General features: G+C 41.3%; 4 protein-coding genes across 4 annotated transcripts; 3 read left to right on the plus strand and 1 right to left on the minus strand.

The window, feature by feature from the left end:
* Window positions 1-2651: 2651 nt before the first annotated feature.
* Window positions 2652-3188, plus strand: AK88_02271 (uncharacterized protein; the record flags this gene model as incomplete). Its single annotated transcript, XM_012479902.1, has 1 exon — window positions 2652-3188. The coding sequence occupies one exon, from the start codon at window positions 2652-2654 to the stop codon at window positions 3186-3188; it is 537 nt and encodes a 178-aa protein (XP_012335325.1).
* A 48-nt stretch (window positions 3189-3236) lies between these two features.
* Window positions 3237-10796, plus strand: AK88_02272 (uncharacterized protein; the record flags this gene model as incomplete). The annotated part of the gene is made up of 1 exon (XM_012479903.1): window positions 3237-10796. The coding sequence occupies one exon, from the start codon at window positions 3237-3239 to the stop codon at window positions 10794-10796; it is 7560 nt and encodes a 2519-aa protein (XP_012335326.1).
* Window positions 10797-16010: 5214 nt separating this feature from the next.
* On the plus strand, window positions 16011-16574 carry AK88_02273 (uncharacterized protein; the record flags this gene model as incomplete). Its single annotated transcript, XM_012479904.1, has 1 exon — window positions 16011-16574. The coding sequence occupies one exon, from the start codon at window positions 16011-16013 to the stop codon at window positions 16572-16574; it is 564 nt and encodes a 187-aa protein (XP_012335327.1).
* Window positions 16575-17976: 1402 nt separating this feature from the next.
* AK88_02274 (uncharacterized protein) lies at window positions 17977-19791 on the minus strand (the record flags this gene model as incomplete). The annotated part of the gene is made up of 7 exons (XM_012479905.1): window positions 17977-18117; window positions 18260-18313; window positions 18392-18505; window positions 18761-18963; window positions 19239-19323; window positions 19455-19520; window positions 19666-19791. 7 exons carry the CDS (start codon window positions 19789-19791, stop codon window positions 17977-17979), a joined length of 789 nt encoding a protein of 262 aa, XP_012335328.1.
* Between the last annotated feature and the right edge of the window lie 875 nt (window positions 19792-20666).

A 20666-nucleotide genomic window follows, 5' to 3' on the forward strand; every position in this document is an offset into this window, starting at 1 on the left:
TTTTTCGCGTATCCCCCTCATTTTTCATCGCTCTCTGTCAGCTCCTTTGGCGTACACCGTTTATGTACCGTTTCGGTATTCCTATATATGCACATACTTGCCCTTGGAGTTATTCCACCTCTATGGCTCAAAAGTGCATGGTGCATATAATTTTATACCCATACTCGTGTCTCCGCGTGTGCCGTATATATTTTTTTTTAATGTGCATTATGGTTCCCACGGGGGATCTACCGATAGCCTAGTGCGCGTTCTCTTCTGGCGAAAATTGTTTTGAACACTTTGTTTCTCCTCCGTCACAAAGTTTAAAGTTTTATTGTCATTTTTTTGTTGTTTCGTCTCTATTTAGTCTCCATTTCGTCGCACTTTTGTCGCCGTTTTGTAGCTGTTTTGTCGCCCCTTCTACACTTGGCTTTCACACTTTTTCCTCACACCTCGCTCCCCCCCCCTGAGCGATTTTCCTTTGCTCAAGGTGTGCTTACATGCATGACCCCCCCTCCCCCCCCTTTCTTAACAGTTAAAAGTAATTCATTTTTGTGCAAATTATACCCAATTTTTTACTCCATATTTATATATGGATTATTCTTTGGATCCGTGATGCTCTCCAGGAGCGCTGTCGTTCCCTTTAGGCCTCCCAGTGCGACATATGCGCTCGTGCATATAGCACGCGTTTGCATGCTTTACATGTATTACGCGTTTTTCTAATTTTACACGTTTTGCACCTTTCTCCACTATTAATATGGATACCCCTAAGTGTATACGTACGTGTATACCTAAGTGTATACACAAATGTATACCCCTAAATGTATACCTTTAAATAAATATCTTATATACATGTGTATTTATCTATATATGTTTATATATTTATATATTTATACATTTATATATGTTTGCATATTTATATATGTTCATACATTTATATATGTTCATACATTTAGGTGTGCATTTGTATTGCACTGATCTTTTTATATATATGAACTTCTTTTTTTTTTGAACTGAAAACGCCTAAGCTCACAGTGTTCATGTATGACAGTTCACTGCGCTTAGTGATTTGTGCAAATGGGCGAAGGCGGGGTATGGAGATTTTTCTCTTTTTGAATCTCTGACTCAAAAGAGAGTCTCCCTGCATGTACGCACATAGCCACGGGTGTAAACGCGTACGATAATTCACCCAATCATGTACACCCATCATCATGCATTCATTTTATGCATTCCTTTACGCATGCATACACTTGTGCAAATGAAAAGTACAAATGTTAAATTTAAAATGTGCTACATTCCTCTTCGACACATCGAAAGTGTATATCTATTGTTAACAGGAATACATTTTATTACCCAAGTTTCTTTCAGCTTTTATTGCTTATGCGATAATTTATGAACCCTAAACTTTCACAAATTATTAAACTACCCAATTGTTGAACTTATAAATTGTTAACTTCACCAATTGTTAACTTGACCAATTTCTAGCTTCATCAACTGCTCATTGAACAAAACGCAGAAACACACAGCTCCCTATCCACCATAATCAGTATTCCCCCCCTGCGTAGCCTTTATATACCATAAGAAAGAAAAAAGAAACAGTTATAGAGGTATTTCCAACATTATAATTTTTAAAAGGCCAAATTACACGCATATAACAAACGCCAAAAAGAGATTCTGCTAAAAAAAAGAAAAAAAAAAATTTCCCATGTGATATACAATTGTGGAGAAAGGGAACCTCTTCATTGTGAAATACTTAGTATGCATGTTTGCACACTTTGCTATTTTATGAAGAGAGAAGTGAACTTAAATACTACTACAATAGTGTGTATACATACGTGGGCATGTATACGTAGCTACATATACATAACTGCATATATATATGTTTGTGCCTCATTGCGCATGCATGCTTGCACGCTTAGTAGAGCACTTTGAATTGTATATAACTTTTGACTTGGAGCGTTTACAAGGAAAGTGGAAAATTTCACATGCACACACGGGGATCGAAAGAGAAATAATCTACTAAAATAGCACTCAGTTGTATTGTATTTATAAAAAAAATTAAAAAGAAAAATTTCCTGCTATAGAATCGACAAGGGAATTATACATATATCAACCCCGATACAATAAAAAAAAAAAAAATTTTTAAACTAACAAACTGATCATAGTCATCCTACTGACCCAACTGAACAAACAGAATCGACCTAACCAGCGACCCTAATTGGGGCAAAACTAACCAGAGGGAGAATAAGCATTTTTAAGGAAGGTACATGCATGCAAAAGGGCCAAGTTGGTAAAATTGGAAAAATCCAACAATCCCACAATCGACAAAATCGAAAAACTGGAGAAATTGGAGAATCGAAAAAGCGAAGAAATTGACAAAAGCTCAAGCCTGAAGGATTGAGCATTTTAAAAAAATCCCTTTGTTGCCTTCTTCTAATAAGCAAAAACGAGCTCCTAGGAGAAGGAGGATCCACCGCTGTTGACCCGCTGACAACAGGCCTATGATCCCGTATATGGTGCAAACAAAAAGCACGTAAACGGGAAAATAAAAAATATAAAACCGTAATCAAAAAATAAGACCCAAATAGCAATAAGGAATTAGAACAATAAAAAAAAAAAAAAAAGGCAAAAATTATAGTGATCGAATCTATCGAAGTATCGACGCATCGCCAATGCAGCCGCAGAACAACAAACCTACCGAGCAAATGAATCCCCAGGACACCACAATGCTAGAACCTTTCAAAGCTGAGCACTGCCACTGTGGACACAACACGACTGACAATTCGAGGCACAAGGTAAATTTCACCCCATGTGCAGCAGGAGAAAGTGGAATCGGTCCCAATGCGGTATTCACCTCACAAGAAAGTGCTAGGAACATGCTTAATTTAGGCATCCTAAAGAATAGCGACCGGTCCATCCATGAGAAAACTTTGTGCCAGTGTCATTGTTTAATCGGAGATTCAAACGAAGAAGCACCAAGTGGTTACTCTCCCAATACGAACGGACAGAATTCCACGTTAAATAGAAGCAAAGAAATGGTGAACAAATCTGGTGCCATCAATAAAAGTACACAAATGAACAATCAAAGGGAAATTCTTAGTGAGGACAATTTCATATCTTCTGATAGTGTCAGCCAAGAGAACGAAAAAACCGACAACAGCAGCTTCAATCGTGGCAAATGTATACCCTTACCTGTTTTTGATGCATAGAAGCAGATGTTTTTTTTACCCATCAAGGATGATTCTGCTATGAACAACATGTTTTTCGGCAATGCCCATAAGACTGACCCGCCTAATCATGATGGCAACATCTGCGCAAATCGCAACGATGACACCTGTGCGCTGAATGCTAAGTGTTTTGTGGATTGTATTGGGTGCGCGTACTGTGCGAGTTTTGTGCCTGCTGATGCAAATGTTGGAACTGAGGTAGACCTTAACGTCGTGGACGAACGAAACAGAAAACATGAGGAAAACTTCAAGGCTGACAATTCCAATACCGTTGAGCTCAAGAACGAAGAAGATACACACCTTAGTGAGAAAAGGCAGGAAAACGAGCACAAAGAAGAGATCTCCAAGTGCACATATGAAAATAAGAACCCAAAAAAAGGCAAAAGAAAATGTTCATTGAAAAATAAAGGCCTGAAAGCTGAAAAGAAACAAACAGATGCAGATAAAGATCTAGTTGAAAGAAGCACACTGCAAGATAAAACAGAAAAGAAATTGGAGTTTCCAGCTGGTATGGAAGAGAAGAGTGCCCCAAATAATCCTACCAAGGGTAGAAGACGCAAAGGAAAAAAAAATGCAGCAAAAAATGGAAGCAACATTTCTGCAACAGGGGATGTCAATAAGGAAAACAAATCTAACACACTAATATGTCCGAAGAAAGAGCCAAAAGAACACATGAACATTGACGCTTCCAATGATCAGTTGAATATCACCTGCAGGAACGATGAGCAACGACACGATGGGAAGGAGAACCAAGTGTACGCCCCATGCATTACGATCGAAGAAACACCAGAATCTAATAATGTAAGGGCCCCTTCAGAATGCTCCAGAAATGCAAAGTCAAAACGGGTTTGTAATGAGTATGCTGAAGAGGAAAATCTGATTAATAGCTGCAATAAGTGGAATGCACCCTCGAATGATGTGAACGGAAATGTAGCTCCTTATCAAGGCGAAAGATATATTCCTTACGAGGAAATGAAAGAGGAACATGCAGCGAATCATCAAATGTTGCAGCTAGGGATAGCCAAGAACGAACCTTTGTGTGAGAGCAATTCAGATGTTCCACTTAACCATTTTAATGCTGCTGATCAAGGGGAGCATTATTATATGACGAATAGTATTGGCACCCAGAACACACCATGTCTATATACTAACGAAGTGGACTTGTCGAATGGGACACCATGGAATAGGAACCACTATGGAGAGGTGGAATCGTCCATAGAACAGCTTTTAAAAAGGAGCATTTTGGAAGAAAACTTTCCTGATGGGCAACATATGTCGGATGATATTTCAAACGAACATGTTTCAGGGGCAGATATCTGGCAGGGGTACCCTGTGGCAGGTTATCCTGTAGGGGGCAACCCGGTGGACAGTTACTCAGTGGGTAGTCACCCTGTGGTGAGTTACCCATTGGAGAGTTACCCGTTGGAAAATTACCCCTTGGAAAATTACCCCTTGGACCGCTACCCGGTGGGTAGTAACCCCGTGGAGAGTTACCCAGTGGAGTGCTACCCCCCTCGTTGGGTCATAAGAAAGGAAGACTGCTATTCTGTACCTGAGGTACCTGCAGAAGAGGCCGTCGCGCAGGAAGCAGCGAATCCATGGGGGAGAGAAGAACTGCAAAACCAAGAAAAACAAAATGCTCATAAGAATTCTTGTTTTTTTTCAAGTATGAACAAAGATGAGCCACGTCTTCCATCTAACATCGCAAACATGGAAACACATGCAATGGGAGAATTTAATGATCGCTCAAGTCTTAATAAAAATACATCGTTCGGTTGCAGAATGGAGAGAGAAATAGAAACGGAAGTGTCTAACCTCCTGGTGAATCTTAACCAAGGGGCTACCTCCTCACAATTGCACACCATCCCGAACACCGCAGTAAGTCCAGCGACGACCACAACCACGAGCGCAAGAATGAGTAGCGTAACTCCTGTCCGGAATAATGGCAATATGACGGATACGCTACACAACCAGTTTGACTTGGAAAACAATACCAAGTTATACATCACTCAGGGCGGATTGCGCGATGATCAAGGTTTGCCTTATTCATGCACGCACATGTTAGATACAAACGGACGTCCAAATGCGCTCATTGTGACAGGCACAGTAAATGCTAATGTAAGCATGCCAGGTGCTAGTGCACACACAATTGTGATTGCCCCAAACGCACACATCAATATCGTAGGCGATAGTACATACACAACCCCGACTTACCCAAACACAAACGCGCGCGTACCAGAGGAATGTGCATCTGCACTAGGTCATGGCGAAAACGTACATGTGCCTCCAGGTAATCACGTGATACAAACTAATAACGAAGCATTCGGCACAGGAGCAACTAACAGCTATGCCATCCCACACCCCAGATTGGATAATTGTCCCAATTCCGAGACGCAACAAAATTTTAGTGAATATCAATACCCCTATATTAAGATTACGTGCCCAAATGAGTGCACGAATATTTCTGTGGAGACTTGCTCAGGCTATCCATACAACCACTCGATAGGTGTGAACAATTCTGGGGTGCTCGACCCGAATTGTCAGGACAACTGTTTTTGTTCCAGTGGGGTTCATTCGTTTCAACGTGTTGGAGCCGATGGGTCATGCTGCTACAATGGGACATGCAATTGCAATGGCGCCAAGTTGTGCGATGAAGGCCTGCAGTGTAACAATTGTGAATATTGCCAGGAGGGAAATAATTTTCATTGTACCAACGAATTCCCAAACCATGGTGATAATTCGTGCATGACCAACACGTACAATAACTTACCGCCATCCCAAGTGTTAATTACACATGATTGCCGTTATTACCAAAATGATCCCCAAATGGATATAGCAAGCGCTTCAAATAACTTAAAGGATCAATGCAGCCAAAACAATAACAACGGAAGAGATTCGTTTCCCAGATGTTCAGTCAAAAGCGAATACTATTGTGCCCCCATTACAAGCAGTACAAAAGTTGTCCCCGAAAATAGCTGTTCCTGTATAAACGGGGATAATAATAACATAACCGTGCACATTAAGAGGGAACAAATGGATCCACAAGACGCGAGGGTTGCTAACACGGATGGTAATGGTCAATCCGATCAGTATATTCACACAGCCGCATACAATAACACTGTCGATGTTTGCGCAAGAAATTGTGCGAACTATCCAGTTGTTAACATTAAGGAAGAGGACAGTTACAGTCCTGGCCCAGCTAACAAAGGGAAGGTAATGCCCCGCGGGAGTAATCCCAACGCAGGCAATAATGATGGGAGAACAAATGAAAACGGAGCGCGCGAATTAGGGACCATTAAGGTCCAAGTGTGCGGTCAGGAGTGTGATGTGGAGAGACACCTTCCGGGAGATAAGAAAGCGGGGCATACGAATAGTACCAAAGTGAAGGTAAAAAGGGAATCCTGGAGTGATATCGGAAGTGACGTCGAAGGGGATGACGAAAGGGATGACGAAAGTGATGAAGAAAGTGGAAACGTCAGTGACTACCAGCATTGCGGACAACCTGGCGGCCACCATAACGGCCAACGTGACCACCTGCAGAGGACAACTGTCAATAGCCCACACTGTACCACAACTGAAAAGAACGACGAAAGTGCGCATGCAGGGACGAAAAGTGGAGAAGCAAATTCACTAAATTATTGCACAACAAAATACAACACAGAGAGTGCACATAATTACAAGAAGTATGGGGTAGAAAACTTAAGGATAGACACGGGAAATATAATCAACCACAGTAACATACCTTATGACGTTTTCAATCTGGAGGATGACTGCAACTGCAATTTCTCTGATGTATTATGTGGCAATCGGAACGACACATTTGCACATCAAAAAAGCCCAAACAAAAATTTTAAAAATATATCTTCATGCGATAGGCAGAATAGTGTGAAGGAAAATAGCAATCTGTGTAATTACGGCACAAATGGTGAAAGAGAATGTGACACATGCGGTTATTTGTGTAGAATTAATTTGCCCTATTTGTCGGATCATTGTGTGTACAAAACACGCTACCCTGTGGATGATGGGTGCTCAATTTTTCCCCATTCCTTAAGAGGAGACATGCCAAGTAACTACCATTTAAGTAGGCTGGGAGCAACTGATCAAGTAAACTTGCACGGTGACGAGAGTTCCAGGATTTATGTTAATGCGGGTCCCCCTGAAAGTGTTGCACACGTCAGTGGAGACGATAATTATCCCAGAGGATATTTTTACAATTTTAACGACGACGGCTACGCCGATAAGTTCGGTCCTTCGAATACGCCAAGCAACGGAGTTACATTCAGCAACGCGTGTTCGCCCAGTAATACAGATCATTGTGGTACCCCGTACGCGTTAAACTACTGCAAGTATTGTAACCACACAAATGACCAGCTCCCCCTGGATTGTCAACAGTCCCCAAATGAAAATAATTATGGGGCCAATTGGAGCCATTCTAACGAGACCTGCCAACACTACTGCCCCCATTTTTACGCCAACGTTGAGTACAGCCTGAACAAGCCCTTTTATTTCCGTGGCGACTACTTCGCCCCCGCGCCAGATGAGGTAAAAAGCCTCTCTGTTAACAAGAACAATACGAATAACACAAATGTGAGTAGGGTAACTAATGGCATTCCCATAAAGAACGAGTTAAAGGAGGGTATCAATTTTTCTAAAGACACAAATACTATTAGAATAAAGAGCGAAGTGGCAAATGAATATGATATCATGTCCACTGATGTTCCCATTAGCTCCAAATCTAATAGTACCCTTGGCATAAGCACCACTCCGATTAACAATAACACATACAATCTGTTAAGTATCTCCACAAAATGTGATAGCTCTGGTTTTAATAACCATCATGATTCCCTCGCGTATGGTGGAGCATCCCCCAGTGAAGTGAACCAAAGTGAGAGGATCAATACGAATGCTGTGGAGAAACATCACTGCGGTGGGTGTATTGCTGAAGGGAGCTCCAATACCTGTCAAATAGGTGCAGGAAATGAATGTAAAGACGGGGCGGAAGCCAATACATATTCATGGGGGAAAAAACATTTTGGTACAGGTGTAATGGAGAATATGAAGAAAAGTGAAGATGGAATAAAGGGGCGAAAGCTGCGCTGTAGCCAAATGTGTATGCCACGCGTGAAGGCGGAAATTGGATCCGAAAGGGATAAGGAAACTGGTGCCGCCTGCAGCCCGAGAAACAGCGCACATTGCAGGCGCAAAGGATGTATGCACACTGATCAAGGTATGAGAGATAAAGGTAGCATCAGCGTCAATACAGAAATAAATGCAAAGAGAAACGCTAATAACCGAGACGCAAGTGGGTATCAAAAGAAAACTCAGTTCACGCATAGTGATGGAAATAGTGTGCAACACTTAAATGAAATGCATATACATGTGAAAAATATTAATTGCATGTACACCCCCGAAAAATACAATTACTTGAATGAGGCACATTGTGTGAACAACCATGTGAATGAAGTGAAATTCACTAACGATGCATGGGAAGAAGGTAAATCTTTGACTCATGCACATTGTGAAAAATATGTGCAACAGTTCAGTTACTTCTATTCGCACATGTCTGGCATGGGTGGCAACTTGAACGTGGAGATCAAAAAGGAGCACGCCGATGGGAAAGGCGGCGATGGCGAAAACAATAGCAGTCACAATGAAACAGGAACTGAGAGCGACAGTAGCAGTGACGATGAAAGCGACAGCAGCAGTGACAGTGAAAGCGACAGCAGCAGTGACAGTGAAAGCGACAGCAGCAGTGACAGTGAAAGCGATAACAGTGGTGATCACACGAACAAAGCAGTCGCTCATAGCATAGACAAGCTGCAAAAATGCGCAAATGATATGTACGGCGCTAAGAACGTAAGTGGTTCCCCATACCGTCCAGGCAGTATTGCCAATAACAGCAGTGCCATGCATGCCGGTATGCCATCCCATGGAGGACATGTGCATGCAATTTTAGATCAAACTGGTTTGAACTGCATGAAGAGTACAGTGTACAATGGTACATCTCGTGGTGATGTTAACAACAAGGATAGCAACGTAGGAGGATACTCCTATGGCGATCCATCTGGTTTATCTAGCAACTGCCAATATGGTTACGCACATGGACTAAACACCCACTCATATGCGGACGGAAGCAAATCAGGGACCCCAAGGTGCACGTTAGGGAGCACAAATGCAAATACCCAGGATGCACGTGACATGATCGATTCACAGGTTGATAGATTTGGTTGTCAACATATTGAAAATGACAATGATGGGACGAATGAATTGGATAACGACAGCGATGATGAGTTAAAAGGAGAATACCCGGATAAGAAGAAGAGTAATGTAAGTATAGTTAACGTAGGAAGTGTAAACAACACTAGTGGGAGTAACACGATTATCACAAGCTTGGGCAGTGAAACCAGGGCCAACACAAACAGCAGCACGCGCGCCACCGCAAATAGCAATAGCACTGTCGACGGAGACACTTCCCCAAATGGAGTCACGAGCGTGAAAAGCGAAAGTACCACATGCAGCCTTAATGATACACACAGAGGGTATGGATGCATCAAGCAATGCAAAGATGAGATGGACTACACGAGAAAAGTCAAATCGGAAAAAGGACTCAAAAGAAGAGGAAGAAAAAAAAACGAGTCAAATAATTTTAAATATGCACATGTAAAAAAAAAAGAATTAGTGAAAAAAAAATATGATGTACATAAAGAAATGGTCCTAACTATGGAAGAAGGGGATCTAAAAGTAATCGCTGAAGAAATTATTAGGAATACTCTTTTGTTACCAGAGAGGGGACCCTATGGTAGGAATGCACTGGATGCTTCTCACCCCATTCATAGCGTGTGGAAAGACACAAGTCGTGGGAATTCTTCATGGAGATGCAGATGGTGGGAGAATGGGAAACGATTAAGTAAAAATTACAATGTCAAGAGATATGGAGAGCTAGATGCTTTGAAAATGGCTATCATTACAAAGTTGAGAAATAGCTCACCAAGAGATCGCATTCTTTATTTGAATCACCAGAGGGAATTTCTAAATTTGTGTTACACCAATAATTGGATACCAAAAAGGGAAAGCGGCAGAGTGGAAGAGGTTGGAGATGCTGCTCAAAAAACACCCGAAAAGGACGACATGTTGGACGCAGAAAAATGCGACAAAGGGGTAGAGGACATGCATGCACATGAAACTAACAAGCAATGTGATCAAGACAAGGATTCAGAAGAAACTCGTTTGAGTGTTCCCCTCATTACACACAGCATAAGCTCGTTCTCTGATGATGCAAGTGCACCCCTCCACAGGAATAGTCTCGAAAGCAGAAGAAACAAACGCACTCTTCTAACTAACACAGGAAGTAGCAAAAAATGCCGCGTCCGTAAGTATTATTCCTACGGACCGAACACCGACACTACGGGACGGTCTCAGCAGGGCGATGGAACAAACGCTGTAAACGGAAGAAATGCAATGCACACTGTAAGCGTACTGAACGCGCCGCATGTGCAGAAAACGCTAAATGCGGTGAATGCCCATGGAGGCGTAAAATTGGAAAAGATGCCACATGTGCAAGGGGGGAATGTCTTGCGGAACATGTATTAGTGCGCTTTATGAGGCACCGCTCTGGTGCAGATCCCTATAAAGTTATTCGTACAAAGTGGAAAGAAAAACACACAACACGGCAAACACCAACAGGGCTTAAAAAGCAACGTACAGTCATCGCCAAAAAGGGTGCTGAAAATAGCTTGCTCCAATTTTCGAGGAACATGGGCTAATTTATTCTTAAAACAGATGGGTGCGCTGGTCCACCGGTCACTCGGGCAAGTACAACCAACGAAGCATCACTAAAGGAAGAAGCTCTTAGGACACCGCGAAGCAACAGGCCTGCAACCTTGCAGATTTAATGGAAAAAATGCCCGCCACCATTGTCCCCGCGCAAGAAATGCAGACGCCCATGCGCATGATCACAATGTAAAGTAGCAGGTGTACGCCAGTACCAACACTATTGACGACACAGTGCAAATGTTGCGATGAGCACGAACTAGCCTATTTATCCACCGTTTGTCGCGCCGAAGCAGTTGTGTTCATGGCGCGTGCAAAAAAAAAAAAAAAAAAAGGAAAAAACAAAAAAGTACGTATACACATATACACATGAATACATTAACATGAACACATTCACATGCATATTCGCAATCTGGGTTACACTTGTCACCACCTCAAACCAGCACGCGCGCTCTCCACGTATTTACCTGTGCGCATCGAAGGTCCCCCCAAATACCATCTCCTGTGGAAAAAAAGGGAACATAAGGGGGAAAACCACGCAGGAGACAAAATGGGATAGCGGCCGTGTGGGCCGAAAACAAACTGAATGGAAAGCTCAATGGAAGCGACACTGATATAATCTTGTGTAACGCCAAGTGTTGCGCGCCATGCAAAGGATCAGACGATCACAGAAAAGGCTTGTTCCAAGCGCAGATCTTCTGTTTGTACTCCTAAAATGGGAGTTACATTGGCATGCAACTGGATATGCCCCCAAACAGATAAATATAGTCCACTCTGCAATTTCAGCCACGTTGTGGTTCTTTTTGGAGTTAACTTTCATCAGGTTTTTGCAAACGCCTATGGTCGCATTTTCTAGACATTGCATTGCATGTGTTGTCTTCCTTTTTGTGCATTCTCAAAAATGCTTATTCGTGTACGTGGTGTTCCCCAGTACTGATTTTTTTTTTTTTTTTCACCTGCCTTTAATTCAAGTCGTAATTAAATATTTGTATTTCCTAAACATTCAACTTCAAATAATTTCATGAACATGGAATAGTTTATCGAGTGTCCCTGTAATCGTATCTGCTGATGATGGGTTCAGGGGGCTATGAGCAACGAGATCTATGCGCGCCTTTAATTTGAAGCCCCACATAGTAATTGTGGTGAGGAAAGTTAGTGCAGAAAATGGGTAAGCCTCAACTGGTACTCGTTAGCCATCACTCCTTGTTTGCAGTAAATTGTCGCTCCGACTTGTACACTCAATCTGTTCTCCCTCATTGTTACGCCAATGTCGCACACGAGTCCTCTCCTCAACGGCTGTCCTGGGAAGACTACGTTGATCTGTTGCACTAGCTCGTGTGCCCAGCTATACTCTCAAGTTGTAGTCCCTCGTGGGTGTCCCCTTCTGCTCTTCTCCAGTGGATACACAAGTTGTCTCCTCAGTTATGTGCGCTCCACATGAGCCCTCATTTTTACGCTCAACAGTTGCGTGCACCTCTTGCAAGCATCTCCTGCGCTCAGTGCTCCCCTCAATACACATAACTTCTTCCGAGCGAAGCTTCTCCCATGTTATAACATTGAATTATTACCCTCGATATGTACTCAGAATTGGTATCCCCACATGGTGCGCAAAAATGGCACCCTCATGTACTGCTCAATATTTGTCCTCGCCTCATTGCTCTAGCGTTCAACCTTTACTTATGTCTCTCGCGCTGCTCAGTATTCTCATTTAGTTATTGCTCTCACTTGGATTACTCTGCTCACTTCAATCATCGGTCTTTTGCTCTCAGATCAATCATCAATATTGCCCCTTAGTTCGGACGCCTCCTCATTACTCCCAATTAGCACTCCAAAATAATTACACTCAGGTACTATGTGGCGTTATTTTCCCAAACATTTCCGTTTATCAAAATACCCCATTTTATTGTCTTAGCTAGTACTCCAAAATTTTTACGTGTCATTTTTATCTCCTCTCATGGGGCACAATTATACATCGCTTTTGACCCTGTACGTATGTTTTACGTTGTTACCCCCTCCTGCTACACTCAAATGGTACGCACACCATGGCCAGACTCGACTCTCAGCGTTGGCATTTACTTGCAATGGCTCTCTTTCACGCTTTACAAGTTTGAATTTTACACACTGTTCATCCTCATATGTGTGATAATTTTACCTGAAAATATGCATAATATGCTCTTATTTTTTATGTGTTCGTCACAGCCACCTCATAAAGGGCTTTATTACAATTGGGGGAATTCGTTTTTATGGTCGATAATTCTTTTTGCTTTTTTCCATCTGTGCGTTTTGTTTTGAGTTCCTCGATTTTTACAACGCATGTGTACATACACACACGTACATGCATACGACCATGGAAACTTGGAGCTACACATTTGTGTATGTGAATTTTTTTTTTTTTTTTTGAGTATACATTCTTTATGCACCGCGCACATGAGCACATGGTGCTTGTGTTCCTCAGTTCACCCTTTGCGCTTCCCGCCCATTTGAAACACTGTGCGTATGCATATGTTTAGTGCTGTGCGTTTTCCGATCTAAGAAAGGGCGTAAAGCCGATATGTTGCGCGGATGTGTTATTATCTTTCGTGCCACTGTTGCAAAATTTGCGCGTCTATCACGTTAGCAAAATCGAATGCGATTGTTTGATGACGCTCTTTAGGTAACACGCGGCAATTCACTCTACAGTTAACTTTCATTGCCAGAATGGGCCATAGGAACAATAAAGGTTACCCATTTTTTAGTTTTTGGTTCTCATTGTCGCGTGACAGCTTCACGCAGGTTTGAAACAGTGGATCTATGCGTTTTATGTAACGCGCGTAGGGTGCTCCTTTGATGGTGTACTGACTCATTTTTTACATACATACATGTGGGTAAAGATAAACAAAGTGCATATGATACACCTTTTGCGTAAAAAGGGGCGTCTGCATTTGTTCCCTTGCACATGTGGGACGTAAAAAAGAAAAATTAAATTATTAGAACACAAAAAGTGCATATTCCTTTAAGCGAAAGGTACGGAAAAATCGATGCGTATGTCGAAGCGTGCTGCTTTCGCGCGTTTGCATTTGCCTCTACAAAGACAATCAAAAAAGTAGCATCCGATGGTACGCGGGCGATCGACAGCGCTTTGCTGGCGCCGGATACACACAGTTTAGCGTGAATCGTGTGGGCATTAGGAATTACGTTGTAATTACGGGGGACGCTCTTATAAGGATAAATATGTGTGTAATCATTCTTTTGTCCATCCGGTCGTTCTCTAATCCATTTGTGGACACTGGATCTGCTGCCATTTGCCGAATGAGCATAACGCAGGAGCGCCCATACTATATGACAATCGCTATCACACCTGGCGGGAATTTCCAAAACAGTCGCAAACATGGCACATAGACATATTAATCCGTTTAGTATGTGACGCGTGAAACCACATACTACTGCTAACGGTGTTGCCCGTTAAAATTTTTATTTTTTTAAATGAAAATAGCTGACTGTTATATTTGTATGAACGGTTCAGGCAAAAGTCTCGGGATGTTGCCAAAAATTAGAAAACCTTCCTTATGTGTGCACACCAATGGATTTTTTTTTTTTTTTCTCATAATGGCTAACTACAGCTATAACAGGAACAGCTCGATATGCTGTGGGAACAGTACTTTTCCAGGCATGGCGCACATGTGTGTACGCGTGTGTGTGCAAATATGTACTAATAAAATGCAAGGGTGATGTTAAAATGTTGCTAAATTTTCATTGTACTTTTAATTTTCCTTTGATTTGTCAACCAATGTTCCCCACTTTTTCTATGTCACCTTTTGGCGTTATAGAATTTGATGATTGCTATTCGTTTTGATTCATTTTGCGTTGCCATTCGATGTACTCATTTTTTTTTTTTTTATTTCGCGAAAGCAAATATTATATTGAAGCCTGTCTGCAATAAAGTGCACAGAAAAAAGGCCAGAAATTTTGAAGTGCTAATGACACACGGGTACTGGCGCTTTTTCATGCCGTTAAAACTTTTTTTTTTTTTTTTTTTTTTTTTTTTTTATCTTTGGAAAAGTGCTGTTACACTTGTTAACTTTGCCAATTTTACCATTTTACCATTTTTCCATTTTTCCATGTTGCCAGTGTGCCAGTCTGCTTTAGTTTGATACATTTGCTAACTTTGCTATGCATTTTTTTCCGCCTTTATACAACTCCCTGTTTTGCTTTGACTTGGCCTTTTCTGGTCTTTGATTTAATTAATTTCCGCCTTTCCATTTGCACATTTGTTCGTCATTTTCTCTACTGATTTTCCGCCCTTGCGGTAAACGTGTTAATTCAATTGTGTTAGCGCTCGCGCATGTACTGATTGACTGGATGATTTTTCACTTATTCATGTGCTTATCCATCCTATTACTCATTCGCATTTCACTTACTTATTCACGTGTTTACAATTTTATTTATTTATTTGTTTTTTTTTTTTTCTTGTCACAAAATGTTCTTTCTTTAAATTTTATTAAACAAAAGATAAAGCACACATTAAGAGAAACAAGCAGGAAGAAAAAAAAAAAAAAAAAAGAGAAAAAAAAAATTGTTAATTGTTTAATTCCGTGTAATTATTAATCCCTTTGTTGTGTTTTTTTTTTTCCCAATTTCTACCTCCTTTCCTCAAGAAAGACCAGAAAATTTACGAATTAATCCAATACATAGTCAAATAATATTGACATATTATGAACACGCATGTGTTAGTCGAGCACACAAAAATAATCATTCGCACGAATTAAGACGGGTGGTGCATGTGTGTATAAATCAGTATACATACACACACACACTAAAGCGTGCACACCTTCACGATTTCGCACTGACACGTGCCTTTGCGCGTTTACATGTACAGAGATAGGTACACATATAACGCAATTAAATTCATACAAGGCTGAGGGAGGTTCTTCCTGTGTCGACCAAACTGTACACACACGTCACACACACAGCGCGCACGCTCCCCCCCCAGACGTCGTGTAATCCTTAACAAACACCGTTAGCGGTAACCAAAGCAAGTGGATCACTTCTTACACAATGGGAAATTACTGCAGAAAAAACAAAGCGAGGGAACCTAAAAGAAGAGACATAGACGAATTAGCCGAGCGCCAATTTATTCAAAACGAAATTGAAGAACACCCAGAGCAGGTTCCAGATGATATAGAGGACCTGAAAGATCAGGTAGAAGATCCTCCAGAACAGGAAGAGGAAAATGAAGATCTTATAGAGTATCCTGTACAAGAAAATAAATCCTTTGATGAAAATAATCTGGACGATTTAGACAGATCAAATTCGGACATATATTCAGAATCGCACAAGTACGATAACAACAGCGACAAATTGGAAACGGGTTCTCAGATAACTCTCTCAACGGACGCAACGGGCATCGTGCAACAAGTGACAAAGCTGAGTGAGCCTGCCCATGAAGAGAGTATATACAATACGTACAAGTCGGTCACCCCATGTGATATGAATAAACTGGACGAGACGGCGAAAGTGTTTTCAAGGCGATGTGGATGTGACCTTGGGGAGCGTCACGACGAAAATGCCTGCAAAATATGTAGAAAAATCGACCTGTCCGACACGCCCCTACTCACATGAGGGGGGAGTACTTGCCGCGCGAGAATGCGTATGACTGTGCAGGTGTGCCAATGTAGATGCGCACATATTGTTCAGTTGCTCGGTTTCTCGACGCATTGCGCATGCAGATCAGCTTGGTCGTTTTTTTTTGCTTTTTTTTTTTTTTTTTTTAAAATGTGCCGCAAAAGTTATGAAGATAACATTCCTCTTACATTTCGCGGGACCATGCTCATGTGCACATCTGCACTTGTGCGCATGTATATTTGCGCACCCCGCTCGCGTGCGTCAACTCGTACGTGCACATATTTTGGCAGCCCTATTCGCGGGCGTATGCATATGCGTATGCGCATGGGCATACATACACACGAATGCACGCGAATACACCCGTATACACATCTTTAATTGTTTGCACACCACTACCCCCCGCATACTTCTTAATTCAGTGTGAAGTAACAACGTACCGTTTTGTAGCACCTGTTTTTTGCATTGTTCCGTTGTTGATATAAAAAACCTTACGACTTTATTTTTTGATGTAATAAAGATTTATTTCCATGCGAAAAAGACAGAGAAAAACAAAATGTATTCTATACAAATAAATTAAGTGTTGGTCTCATTTTCACGTGAATGCCCAAATTGTTATAACCTAAATAAAATTACAGCCGTCGCCAAAGGAGGAGCAGAAGTGGACTCATCGTGTCGTGTCATTGGGGTAACGATGCTTCTACGTTTTCACGTATATTTTATTTCTTTTCTTTTTTTTTGTCCTTTTTTGTTATGAGCAAATTTAACGCGTCTACAGAACGCCATGTAGTTTTTTCCCCTTTGGGGGTAGTTACACTTTGACGAACACAATTATGCAACTTTAGTGGAAATTATCACGCGAAATACGCGAAGATAACACTGCGCCCATATGAACAACGATGCCCCATACGTACTTTTGGCGCTTTAAGTGTCAAACGAACTTTTTCGCTTTAAAGGATTAGGCTAAAGCGAAATGGAAAAAAAATGAATAAATAAAACAGAGTAGAGAGACCACACAACGGAACGACAACGGCGTGTAAACATTGACGGAGGTACACGACAACACATCTCATCATAGCACACGTACTTGTGGCCGCATTAACGATTAACACTTAACTGCGCAACGCTTTAAGACAAACAAAGCTATTCTGCAAATTTTAATTTACAGCTATGTAGGCTCGGTAAGGGGAAAGCTATGCACGTGGGGGCAATGGTGGCCATACTACTTACATCACACCGATAGGTAGTCCGCACTTTAACCCAATGGTGCATATACATTGCGGCACGAACAAAAAAAAGGACGACAAAGGGAACATTAATAACAGAATTCCCCTTAACAATCATGCAAACGGGACCCATGGAGCAGCACCCATTGCACTGTGGTACCACCAATTTGGTGACATCACGTAGAGCTGTTCACATTAATCTTCTTCGCCTTGTAGTGATTTATCATTATTTTATTCAACTCGGACAAGCCGAAATTTTCTATCCGTTCTTTCTTCGTTCCTTCGTTCAATCCGTAGTAGCTGGCGAGGCTTGCAAACTGAAAAATGAATCGTTTACGTTTGTTTGTTTGTGTGCGCTCATATATAGCTCACTTTTGTGGAGGAGTATCATTTTTGCAACTGTATACAGCATAGCTAGGAGCAACGCAGTTTCATCTCCATTTAACGTTTTCCACTTACATTAAAATTTTGGTCAGGGGTACTGTCTCTTACTTTTTCGGTTAGTATATTTGTCTAAGAAAGGGGGGAACAAAGAAAAATTTAATTCTTCTACCAAACTGAAATTGTGATTTTTTTTTTGTTCCTCCTTACCATGTGTATCAAGTGAGTGGGGTTACAAAAGTACGAATGAGTTTTATAATCGACAATGGCAATTTTGTGGCACTGATTCTTGAAGGAATTCTCTTGGTACTGCTCTTTGGTGTCCTACATGTGGTGAGTACGCAGTTTGTTCATTTGGAGTTTGTGCGAAGTGTGAATGGGTAAGTGAAACAGCACTCAAAAACGAGTTAGACAAGGAAAAGCACATATATAATGGGCTAATGCTTCGGTAGGGGAAGAAGTCTTTGGGGCCCATGTCATTCGACCCTTATAATGGAGTAACTCGAAAAGTCGCAGCACCTTCTCGAAACATTGCGCAAAACCGTGATGTGTATTTTTGTTTTTAATTTTCCTTTTTACCTCATAAATTTCGTATAGGTCCTCTATCGAAACATTATTTAAAAGAAAATTCTTTTTTTGCACCTCCTTTAACGCAATTAAGTCGTCATTCGAATGGTCCATTTTATTTAGACAGTCCTTTACCTTGTCGGTACTTTTGCCCAACTCGGTGTTGATGTTTTTATCATTTTCTTCATGGTAATATACTTGATTAATTTTTTGAGCTACGGGTGGAGTTAGGTAAGGAAAACGAGGAGAAGGACAAGTTCACCAATGTTTAGTTTCTACTTTAGAAGTTTTAACCATTTCGTGTACCCTAACTATGGTTTAACTGCCAGTAGGGATACACCTAAGCACCATCATCCGGCCATCTGTGCAGTGGGCTAGGAATATATTCGCATAAGAGTATAAAAAAATTGGGGTTCGAAAAATGAACACCGCCATTTTGGTTGGCATTCGCAAACACCTCCCATAAAGCGGCGCGTTTTAGGAAGATAACCTGCTATTTCGACCTTCACGAATTCGTTGTGCAGTGTTGCTTCCACATTTTTACATATTAGGTTCACGCGGGTTATGTCGTTATTCTGATTGGTTACAAAAGAAGTGTTTGTTGTGGTGGACATTACTAGCGCATGCTGCACGTGTGTAGAGATACGCACAACAGGCATGGCACAAATGGGAACTAAGCAAACGCCTCTTCCCGAACGCTCCTCACCAATTCGATTTCCTCCTTTTCCATACTTTTCAGTTGCTTGCAAATGCTTTCTATTTCTGACACGAGCTAGCCAGCATGATAGGCAACAAAAAAACATATATATTTTTTTTAATCGTGCAAAGATGACACGGTGGGATGCATAAAGGGAACATCTTCTGCAGGGCAATATGCCCAATTTTTAATGAGAGTTGTGTGTCTACGGGGGTATTACCTCCTTCTCACTTTTTTGCAACTCCTTTTCAGTGGTTTTCATCTCCTCGATTTGCATGCAAATCAACCGGTTCTTAGACTCCAGGTCGTTGATTTGGTTCAGCAGTTTTTCCACCCCCTGGTCCATTTTAACGAAGTGCCTGACTGCGCGGTGTGGGCGGATTGAGTATATATTTGCTCTTTAGATGTGCGAGTTTTTTCTTTTTTTTGGGGGGTGTTTCCTTTGTGGAGATATGTACAACTGTGCGCGTTTGTCAGGTTGGCAGGAGGATTTTTCAAAATTTCAATATGTGAGCGAACGGACAGGAGGAATCATAGGATTGGACAAAACTTTACCGACATACTTAGCAACATGCATCCTCATTTTTTTTCCATTTCATCTTTTTTAGTATATGCGAAATTTCTCGCAAAGGTAGAAAATAAGCATTACACAGAAAAGGTGCAACACAGCACTTCCTTTATTTTGCGCGTTAATGTATCTACACCAGCATGTAGCCACTTGCAGACCGATACACGATAGGAAAAGTTAACTTTTTTTTCCCCCCTTTCATTGTGGCTCTTTTTTGGACCGTTTATTTTTCCTCCCCCATGAAAAAAGAGTGCCAGGGATATATCAACGTTGCATTAATGTTGGATGTTCTCTGTGGCGGAGTTTTTTCTTTTTTTTTCTCTGAAAAATCTATTGACATCAATGCAACGAGAAAGGAGCAGAGCAATTGGTAAAAGGCGGCAACTCATAAACATATGCGTAAACATGCAAATCGCACGAGTATACATTAGCATTTTTCCACATTTTGAAATTTTTAAACAAAGCGAAATGTAGACATATTAACCTGTATTTTTTAAGGAAGAGCACGTGTGCCTCATATCGAACCCTGCTAATATGATACTTATAATTTTGCTTTCCCGCACTGATTCACAGTTTTTCCAGAAATTGCATGCTCACTTTTTTAATGAACCGTTCAGGTGAAAAACGCTGAAATAGAAAAAAAAAAAAAAAAA

This window comes from Plasmodium fragile (assembly GCF_000956335.1).
Source record: "Plasmodium fragile strain nilgiri unplaced genomic scaffold supercont1.22, whole genome shotgun sequence".
Taxonomy (NCBI): Eukaryota; Apicomplexa; class Aconoidasida; order Haemosporida; family Plasmodiidae; genus Plasmodium; species Plasmodium fragile.